The sequence below is a fragment of the Mchenga conophoros genome, linkage group LG7 (genome assembly GCF_057382185.1).
Source record: "Mchenga conophoros isolate Kocher_MC1m ecotype Shallow Benthic linkage group LG7, M_conophoros_male_GT1.1, whole genome shotgun sequence".
NCBI lineage: Eukaryota > Metazoa > Chordata > Actinopteri > Cichliformes > Cichlidae > Mchenga > Mchenga conophoros.
The window spans coordinates 34,346,838-34,357,977 of NC_140532.1; the positions used below are offsets into that span (position 1 = coordinate 34,346,838).

Below are 11,140 nucleotides of genomic sequence, written 5' to 3' on the forward strand. Positions count from 1 at the left end.
GTTGCGCCTGCGCAGATAATGAGGATAGAAGACATTTTTATTTGTTTGTTTGTTTTTCACTTTATTTAGAAAGTTGTTTTATGAACATTTTCGTTGTTTCTTTCTTTCTGGAAAAACATATAAAATATATTTTAAAAAGTCGCCCTTTGTCGTGTCCTCCCCCTATGGCGCGTGCTCCTCTGCACTTTGTTTTTCTTCTGCTCTGGATGTTTTTGTTTCTCCCGTGGGTTTCCAGCAATGAGTTTTTGAGTTCATGCTTTGTCTCCCGGATCCTGCATCTGCAGTGTTATGAGCGATTTTTTTTAGCCACATGCAAAACAGACCAAATTTCCTTTAAGTAAGTCCTTTCAAACAAAAGCCTCAAACATATTGGCATTGGAGATTCGGTTTTTGTCTTGTTTTGAAATTTTTACTTTTAAGTTTTCGAAAACAACAGTGCAAAACAACAACAACAACAAAAACACATACATGGGAAGAGTACCAAAAAGGAAGGAAAAAGAACAAGATATGCATGACATATATGACTATATCAGGGGTCCAAAAAGGACCGGATCTGGGAATACCCAAATGTACCCTAGATTTAGACAGTTGCACTTAAGTACAGTTTTTTTTGGCAATGCCCGACTACTCCAAAGATCGTTGTTTGCTACTTTGCTGGTCTAATTATGTATTATTAGAATAATTTCACCATTCTTTAATCTTTTAATGGCCTGTTCAACTTCTTCTTTAGTTATATTTGATATGAGTCTCATAGTCGGGTCATTTGTAACTTGGGGCAGCTCCAATTTTGCTAAAAATGTATCAATGACTTCCTTACTACATTATTTGGGTTGGGAATACAATTTTTGATAGTAAGCAATTTGTGTTTTCAAAGCACTAAAACAAATACAAGCGCATGACATTAACCAATTCAAACACATTATTTTAACCCTAGATGGTTTTGTCAGTTACCTGGAGGCTACAAGTTTATGTAATATAAAAAGCCTTACTGCTGACTTTGAAGATTAAATAGAAAATATTTGATTTCCCATGTTATTTTCTGCATTTCTAATAACCAAATATCATTTTAATGCATATTTATACAACTTCCTCATACATTATATTTCAAAGGACATTAAAAGAAAGAGAAGAAATACGGTATGAAATGCTTGGTGCTGGAATAACTTCTTTATTCAAATTTAATCTCAATAGAACAGAGTAGTCATGCACTTCAGATTTAAAGCTGTGAGTATTTAGTGGAATAAGCTGGTCTCGGTTTCCAGAGTAAAATGGTAACAGATGAATTTCAAAAAGCTCCACACAAGCTAAGCAGGACTTTCCGATAGTGCTCCTTGGTGTCTTTCTGTGGAACAAAGATATTATTAGCTGAAATTTCCAGATACTGTACACTGTCATTTTAGTGTTTAATCATTAAAGACAACATGATAACAACAAGGTTTTTTTGTGTTTTGTTTTTTACCTCTATGTCATCATTCAGGGATCTTTGTTGACAGTTCCAATATACCTCCTTGATCTTCTTGAGGTCGACCTCAGAGCGACTCACCAGTATCCTGTTGAGGGTTTTCTCACACGTGTCTGGTTTCTGTGAGAGCAGAGCAGAGCAAAGCTTCAGTTATTGATTTTATGCTATATAGACTTTATGTTGGGGTTAAGATCCAAACAGTTACTTAAGAGTTAGCTGCTGATCAGAAACCTTTTTTCAGTGGCCAAGAGTACGGACTCCTTCAGCAACTTGCAGTGTTCCTGTAACTATGTAGTATATGGGACACAGGTTCACTTTCTTCTAACACAACTAAATAGTATGTACAAGCACCCTCAACTTTCTGAGGCAAAAGCCTAAGCCGTTCATTGTGGTATTTTCTAAATGTAACTTGTTAAACTAAGGATATATAAAGTAAATTTAAAACAAACTAGAGCTCTGTTATTTGATATGCTGTTAAGTATTGTATACTTAATATAAAGTTAGTATAAGTGGCCCAGCTTAAGTCTTTAAGAGGACTTAATTTTTGAGGGAACAAGTAAGTAAAGTAAGTAAATAAGTGAAGTAAGTGAACAAGTAAGTGAATCCATTTTGCAATGTAGATACTGCAGAAGTACTCAATCTCAAACTGCTTGAACAGTTTAAAACATCCAGCTTCCAGACTACATTAGTCCAAAAACATGAAATTACTTACAGACTTGAACCTTCCTTTTAAAATACATAAATTAATGTAAAATCATAAATCACACACACACACACACACACACACACACACACACACACATTCAGGTATCTTAGTGAGGACCTTCATTGACATAATGGTTTCCCTAGCCCCTTACCGTAGACCCTAACCATTAAAAATGAATGCCTAACCCTAACCCTAAACCTAACCATAACCTAATTGTAACCCTGACACTAAAACCACATTTTGAGCCTCAAAAAGGCCTTCAAACTTGTGAGGAACGGCGAGTGTGTCCTCATAAGTGCCTGTTGGTTCTCACAAGTATAGTAGAATGCAGATTTCGGTCCTCACAAAGATAGCTAGACAGGAACACATACACATGAAAAAAAATTATACACACACCTCCAAAGCCTTAACAAGCTTCTGGGCAAAGACAGCTGGTGTGTTCCAGGCATACTTTGCTATGGACATCAAAGAGAGACAAACAGTTACAAAATGATCTCAAGTCGAGTCCAGATGCTGCGCTGCCTCACAGCTGTGTTAGAGCCCATACTGTGTAAATCTGTTTTCACGTTATACTGCTCAATCAATCTTAAATCTCTCCTGATCTTAATGTACACAAGACGTGCTACGTGATGCACATTTCCTGCTCGCGAGAGGATTGATTTCATCGCTCACATGACCTTTGATCTCACCCCACCCCACCTTGAACAGAAAACACAATTAAAACTACATAAACTGATGAGGACAAACATCAACTTACCAAGGTCGATGAGACAATTTTCAGTGTCTCCTTTCAGCTCCTTTTTCAGCACTGTGGGTAATTTGACATCCGTCTGTTTGCCAAATGCCTCCAATACTAACAGGTAAACAGACAAACTGGTAATTCTGAGTTATTAGACCAAAATCAAATATGTTGTTAAGGCTATGCAGCATATTTCATTAGCAACTGAGGAAATGAAAAAGCAGTTTTAAAATATTTATAAACATAAACATTCAGATTTTAGTGACCAGTGAAACATTAGGCTGAAGTTTTTAAAAAAAGGAGAAAACAAATACACCATTACTTCACACAACAGCAGTTTCGATTAGAAAATTTATGCAATTGTACAACAGATTTCAGGATCATCAGTTCAAACAACTCTATGCAAATGGAAGAGTATAGTAGAGCCTTCAAACCTAAGAACACTGTACTAAGTGTCCAGCATAGTGGTGGTAGCATCAGGCTCTGGGGCTGTTTTGCTGCCAATGGTATGTACATTGCAAGTGGAAGGGGAAAGAAGGAGGACTAGTTCCAAATTCTTCAACTTCACTTTAAATATCACATTTCAAAAACTGCTTTTGCAATGGATAAAGTAGGCCAAGATTAGCTCCTGGAATGGACTTCCCAAAACCCTGACTGTAATCCTGATGATACTTTGCTAAAACCGGGTTCATGTCAGGAAACCAGTTTAAATAAATGCTGCCAGTTCTGTTAAGAAGAACGGTCAAAAATCCAGCCAGAATCATGTCAGGAGCTTGTTGATGGCTACCAAAAATAGCTGGTTGAAGTACAACTTGCTCAGAGACATTTGACCAAATGATAGTGAGAGTGTATGTATATGTTTGAGCTTGTATGTATTTTGAGCCTATATGCAGATAAAAACTAAAAAAGATTTCACAACTCTTGTAAAATCCAGACTGACTGTAACTGTATTGTTCTCAGACTGCTGGGTGTGTTTCGCCTCCTACCTGCAAGAGTTTGGTTCCACCTGTTTTTCCAGAAGTGCATTGTGTCTAATGAGTCAAACCCAACCAAGAAGAAGTGTTCACACTTTTCAAGAACTCACCTTTCCGGAGGTGAGGATAGCTGCGCTTGGTCATCAAGTCAATGAAGGTGGACACATTGAATCCGCTGCCCTGCTCACATAACTTCAGCAGCGTCTACAGACACACACAAAAAAATTGGATGATAATCATAAAGACTTATACTCCTTATAATAATTCAATAATTTATATTCCAAGTATTTTACCAAAAGTCAGACTTATTCTTCGCAACTATGCCATTGTTGCACCATGCAACAAACTTTATATATTTTCACTTGATGTGCATAGGTGGATGCTTCTCTGGTGTCCTGGATTGTTGATTACCTGACAGGAAGACCACAATATGTACGTCTCCCACAGTGTGTGTCTGACAAGGTGATTAGCAACACAGGGGCACCACAGGGGACTGTCCTCTCCCCCTTCCTCTTCACCCTCTACACCACAGACTTCAGCCACTGCACAGAGACCTGCCATCTTCAGAAGTTTTCTGATGACTCTGCGGTGGTTGGATGCATCAGCAGGGATGATGAGACAGAGTACCGGGCTGTGGTCGACTCCTTTGTCACGTGGTGTGAGCAGAATCATCTGCAGCTCAACGTGGCAAAGACCAAGGAACTGATCGTGGACTTCAGGAAGACCAGGAAACACTTGACCCCTGTTTCAATCCAGGGGGTCAGTGTTGACATTGTGGAGGACTATAAATACCTTGGAGTACACATTGACAATAAACTGGACTGGGCTAAAAACACCACAGCACTTTACAGGAAGGGCCAGAGTCGTCTCTATTTTTTGAGGCGACTGAGGTCCTTCAACATCTGCCAGAAAATGCTGAGGATTTTCTATGAGTCTGTGGTGGCCAGTGCGATCCTCTATGCTGTTGCATGCTGGGGGAGCAGGCTGAGGGTCGCAGATGCCAACAGACTTAATAAACTGATCCGTAAGGCCAGCAATGTTGCGGGGATGGAGCTGGACTCCCTCAAGGTGGTGTCGGAGAGGCGGATGCTGTCCAAGATAAAGACAATGTTGGATAACACCTCCCACCCACTCCATGACATGTTGGTCAGTCACAGGAGCTCGTTCAGTGAGAGACTGAGATTACCGAAAAGCACCACTGAACGACACAGGAAATCATTCCTGCCTGTGGCCATCTCCCTGTACAACGCATCCACTTAACACACTGTTTGCTGCTACAACTACACATGTTTCTTTTCCAACTATTTATTTATGAGTGACTTATGTATGTATGTATGTATATATATGTATATATTGTACTATTCTTAGTTAGCGTATTGTCTGTCTTGTCTTAATGTTGGTTTAAAATGGAGCACTGTAACAAAAAATAATTTCCCCCAGGGATCAATAAAGTATTCTGATTCTGATTCTGATTCTGATATGCAGACCCCTATAAATGCAGCATTTCCTACCCAACCAAAAGTCATGTGCCTAACTGTATCAGGAAATGGCTGAAGTTTTTTTTTTTTTTACCCACATAATTATGACTAATGAGTATTCCAGCTGTGAAAAATGAAGCCAGCACCTAAATGGAAATAACTGCAGTTCCTCTAGTGGCCACATGAGGCTGACTCTAAAAGGCAGCCATTGACTCCCACGTTAAAGTCCCTAGAATTACAACACTGAACAGTCTGATACAAAAAAACTGCTTTGATCTATATAGCCAAGAAGATTTTGTTTCAGCTTTAGTGGGTGAAATTTCAGCGTTTTACTAGTTCGTTGCTTAGCAGATAAAGCACAGTTTATGGGTGTAGCTTGCTAACCAAGTGTGCTAATGTCCACCAACATGTTCGTTTGAATCAATGACTAGGTCCATCTTTTATACCCTCTATGAATGTTACATTATGTTCACACACATTATGTTTGGCCAAATGCCACAGATAGGAACCGTTAAACTAGAGTTCTCAAAATATATTCTCACATAATTTGTTGACAACATAAAGTAGAATAGTTTAAGATTTTGTTTATGTGATTTTACCTTTGCGTCTTTTGAAACAAGATCATTGTCTACACGAGTGCTCTCATCTCTACCTCCACTTAGTAATTCCAGGAGGATCTTGGTGTAGTTGCCACTGGTCTCACTTTTAATAACTTCTTCCAGCTCTTTTTTGTACTCTGAGGAATCGGGAGAATTTCAGAATAAACATCAGTTTACAACAATATGATGGCCAAATGTGACTACAATAAGTCTAGCTTTCTAGCAGCTACAGACACTAGATATCTAAGATGTTGTATAAAATTCTATCTTAGTTCAGCATTAAGCCCAAACAACAACCATGTGATTTCACATGACTGTGACAACACCTTGTTTGAAGGCCTTCTTGATCTCCTGAATCTCTTGGTTTGTTCTTGTTGCCAAAATCTCAGTCAGAACTTCCTCATCTGTGCCCAAACCCTGTGGGAATAAATCAAATAACAGAAATAATAAAATCTATAAACAGTAAGAAGAAACATTTAAGGGCCCCTCAAACAGAATTACAAGTAAGTAGTTTGTTGTTTTTTAAATTTGTTTATTCTAATCTATGTTTAAGTTTTCTTTAACTGTGGCACAAAAATTACCTTAAGTTCAAACCCCAGACCTACAAACCAAAAATGTGCTAGTGGGAGGGTTCTTGGCCAATACTGAACCAACTGGCAATTTTGTGATGACAATTTAATTCAGTTACTAATGACACAACCTAAATGATAAACTTAATCTAAACATGTAACGTCTCAAGTAACTGAAAAAAACATCAACAAAAAACAACAACTATAAAACTGCTCTATGAATGAAAACAAAAGAAGTAATATTCCCCCAATCAAAGGTTTAGTACATAAACCACAGATCCTACCTTTGTGGCTTTCATGAGTTGGTAGGCATCATTCTGAGCTGGTGTCATGAGTAGTGCCAGACAGATGTCCTCCAAATTTCCTGTCAAGGCTGCTTTCAAATTGTCAGTCAGCTTCTGCAACACACAAGGATGATCTTTCTGAAGGACTACTGTCCACTGTAATCATCTTTTGAGTTTTGATGCATTCTCCATCATCCAGGAAGGTAAATCTCCAAAAGTTAATTCTGTTCATCTGGACGTAGCGTTTTGTGGGAGAAACGTTTCGTCACTCATCCAAGTGACTTCTTCAGTCTCAGCTGACTGCAGGTTTCCCCAAATCTTATAAACACAATTAAGGTCATGAGAATTTGCTTAATTAAGATTAAGGAACTGACCTCCCAGCCCATTGTTCCTTCAGTGGGCTGGTTTCAGTCATTATGCAAATGTACTGTTTATAAGATTTGGGGAAACCTGCAGTTTCCCCAAACAACAGAATCAACTTTTGGAGGCATCTTTTGAGTTTAAATTAAATATATGAAGGTTATCTTTTGTGATGTGAACACTGCGTTTGTAGACCAATTATGACTCAGTTATATGGTTGCTCAGTAATTGCTGACTTGTTATGCATTCAGTTACAGATAACAAGGGTTCAACACCCTTTAGCCTCTAGACAACCACTTTGAAGTGAAAGTGGCCTGGTGGTGGGCAGTCTGTCTCCTGCAATCACAGTCGCCTCAGCTCAGTCGATTCAGATATATTTCTATATAAAAGCAAGGTTGTTGAGTGTCTTTCTCATTTTGAAGTTAAACTTTTATCCTGCAGCAATGGCGTCAACATTTGTAGAGAAATTTCTGTCTCTGATCTATGAGGTTCTGGCTGGACTGTGAATGTGTGTAGATAATGTGTGTAGAAAGCAACAGGTTTGGTTTTTCACCAGCTACCAACTTGACTGCATTCATCCACCTAATTGCAGACTCACTCCTTTTTACTGCCAACAATTTCAAAGGCAACAACACTGCAAGTTTATTGAACATGGTCAAGTTATTTTGGTCATGCCAAAGTCTCCAGCAACCATTTTCTCTAGTGTGACTGTACCATTAGGGAGCTGGCAGGGTAAAGGTTGTTTCATGTCTGGTCTGACAGCGTCTGAGATGTAAGGTGTGACCGCCATGTTTGATTTTTGGAGCCAGAAGTCAACATATTCCCATGATGCACTGAGCATTTCTATATGTAATATTTTCCCAGACACTACCATTGTTCTCAGCCTCATGCTGTACAGATTTGAATATGGCAGAAATTAATTACTCACCTTCCCATTTTCCGTTTCATAGACTTCTTTGATCCTTTGCCTCTGCTCGTTGCTTCGCTTTACCAGGACTGCAATGATCGCATCCTCATTCACTCCTGTTGGGATGACAAGTTACATTTTACTGTAAGCACCACAAAATGATAAAATCATCCAAACCAAAAGAAGCAAACTACCTCACACCCAATTCAAAATTGCAATAAACATTCGTTTTTTACGACCTGTGTTTCAGCTTTAAACTTCATATCGTCTAAATTAAAACAAACATAACGTGTATAATACATTAAAACGAGAGAGTGCACACGCACCTTTACTTTCAATGGCACGCCGAAGAATTGCAGTGTCATCGCTCGCATTGAAGTTTGGATATGGAGTGACCGTTCCATAATAAATAGGTTTATCCTTATCATTCACCTAAAAGATCAGCCAAAATACAGACTTTAAAGGACTTTAAAAAGTTTATTCGCCAGCCAGTAAAATTCATATGAAATTCAAATACTCAAGTAAGCAGACTTGGGTGCAATATCCTCACAATATGACTCACTTTGACAGTGTCATCATCGGAGTTTCGGGAGAAAATGTCCTTCAAACGATCGAAGAATGGCATTTTTGCTTGGATGAGAGACTCAAAAACTGAAACAAAACTGTAAAGAGAAAAGAGTAGAGGGTAAAGGTATGAAATTTAGCTCTGCAACCACCCTGACACTTCCTTTTAATCTCATTCTGTTTAGTCTTCTGTGATTGTTAGCAGCAGGTGTGTCACAGGGAGGAGCCACAAAAACTGCAACTCATCACAGAGATCACACTCTCCACAATGCTCTACCACAGACATACATACTCTGTTTTAGTCACTGTGTGTTTTTAGCCACTTGGCAAATATCTGTTCTTCTTTTACAGTATTTCTGTAATTGCCATCTAACTCCTGAACTCTGTTGCTGTCATTTCCGTCCTCACTCTGTGGCTAAACTGTCCTTCTCATTATAACGTTTGTCATTAAGTTATCTTTTTCCCTTTATTTATCCTGACTCACCTTGAATTCCTCGTAACAATAAGAAAATGGGAGTTCAAGTGTTTACATATCCAGCAAGAAACCCTCACCTGTGCTGCTGAAGACCGTCCTGCACTCTAGCTTGTAGCTACTGCACTGTGGAGCTCACTCTGCGGCGTCTCCACCCATCACTGTGTATTTTCACCTGCAGAGGTTTAGCCAATCATGTCATACCTCTCAAATTCTTTTGAGGCAAAAGATTCATATGCCTCTGGGACTGGTTGGACAACTTTTCAATTCAGACTATTCTGTACGTGTTACACTTTAATCAAACCACTTAGTTGAAAACAGTCACACAGATTTTTTTGGACAATTATACCTTTAACACAGCCAAGTTAAAGGTATAATTGTCCAAAAAAATCAGAATGAATCTCAACATTGTTGATACCAATCAAGGAATACTGTCAGGTGTAGTCTACATGAAAATGTTACTTAACCATACCTTTGTGGCACTCCCTTAATTCTTGCTTGAGTTTGGCGCCTTGAGTTGCAGTGCAGGTAATGTAGGGAACAGATTTCGAAAGAGAAGCATGTATATTAAAAACACTGCATTTGGTTCTGCTGCATTCATTTTAATGGAATGGTTGTTAGAGGAGGCCTAACCACAACGATATACTTTGCTCTTAATTGTTTCTTGTTGGTTAATTTTCTTTCACTTGGTGGAGCTCAGTGGGGGTTTTTTTTCTCTGTGGTATCAGAAGGTTACCCTGCTGCTATAGATATAGTTTCTATATCAATAAATCTGTTTTTCCTACATGATATTATAAAATTAGAGAAAAGTAACAATTAGAGAAAAGTAACAATTAGAGAAAAGTAACAAAGTAAAAAGCCAAACAAACTCTGCTGCCAGTAGTAGGGGAAAATTGAATGGCAAGTATGGGAATGTGCTGTAAGGAATGAGAATAATAACATACTATATAGAAACATATATAAAAGCAGGTGAACTGTTGTTAAGGTGTTAGTGAGCGGCTGGTGTTTTTCCGTGTCCTCCTGTGTTTCCCTGTAAACCTTATTAAACTAAATTAACGCAGTGTACTGTAACTCAGGACATGGTATTACTATAGTACATCCATACATAGAAAACATATTACAGTATTAAAACTAGAGAATTACAGTAATGCAATGTATCATCAGGTCATGGTATTTCTAGGTTAACATATTGTAAAATACAACATTGCTGCCAGTAGCCTGATGTAAAAGTGTAAGAAATACAGGAATCAGCTGTAATTTAGGCCATGTTTTGACATTAAAAAAATGTAACAGATAGAGATACAGATAAAAATAGATATGGTAATATATTGTAATTAATATGTCATGTTTTCAGTATTACAGACTACTATAACAGATTACAGATTATTACAGTGTTACGGCCAGGCAGCCGGTGTGTTTGCGAAACTGGCCCAAAAAGCAGACACAGAAGAGAGGAAACTAAGTATAACAAAAAGCAACCTGTTTATTAGGCTGGATACATGAACACAAAACAAGGCAGGGCGAACAGGGGCATAACCAAACTAAACTAAATTGGGGAAAACTAAACTAAACATGAAAACTAGAAAGTGAAAATGAGAACATGAAATTGAACAGGTACATGCAAACTTTAGCGTGAAATCATCTAGACATGAACAGTAACTACAAAAAATCCTGAAACCTGACCTGAGACGAAGTGAGAAGGACATACTGCCTTCCTCTTCCCGCTTCACCACACCCCACCACACATGCAGAGCCTTCGGGTAAAGGTGTGTCACCAAGGTGCAGGGGAGACATTCTTCCTCTGTCCCCTTCTGGCCACCTGTGCCTCAATTTTATTCCACAACATAGACATCCACATTACTCAATCTCTCATAACACATACATATAGGACCTTGGGGTGGGTATGCTATACAACATCCAGAGGACCGTCTGCGTGTTCAAACTCACCTCTGGCGCCTCTGCCCACCTCTCAATTTTAAATGCATGTTGACATTGAGGGTTCTCGGGAGGGGCTGTGGAATGTGGA

General features: G+C 38.7%; 1 protein-coding gene across 1 annotated transcript; it reads right to left on the reverse strand.

Annotated features, from left to right (window-relative positions):
- Positions 1-43: 43 nt before the first annotated feature.
- LOC146570529 (annexin A1-like) lies at positions 44-9,249 on the reverse strand. Its single transcript, XM_085279017.1, has 12 exons — positions 9,195-9,249; positions 8,641-8,740; positions 8,405-8,510; positions 8,100-8,194; positions 6,812-6,925; positions 6,285-6,375; positions 5,959-6,095; positions 3,992-4,085; positions 2,926-3,021; positions 2,565-2,623; positions 1,460-1,582; positions 44-1,342 (listed from the first exon to the last, which is right to left on the reverse strand). Exons 2-12 carry the CDS (start codon positions 8,701-8,703, stop codon positions 1,286-1,288), a joined length of 1,035 nt encoding a protein of 344 aa, XP_085135143.1. The 5' UTR covers positions 8,704-8,740; positions 9,195-9,249; the 3' UTR covers positions 44-1,285.
- Between the last annotated feature and the right edge of the window lie 1,891 nt (positions 9,250-11,140).

Coding starts and splice junctions, on each gene's coding strand:
- LOC146570529 (XM_085279017.1), bottom strand. CDS start 8,703: ATGCCATTCTTCGATCGTTTGAAGGACATTTTCTCCCGAAACTCCGAT. Junction 8,511..8,640: donor CCGATGATGACACTGTCAAA/GTGAGTCATATT, acceptor CTGATCTTTTAG/GTGAATGATAAGGATAAACC. Junction 2,624..2,925: donor AAATTGTCTCATCGACCTTG/GTAAGTTGATGT, acceptor TGATGTCCATAG/CAAAGTATGCCTGGAACACA.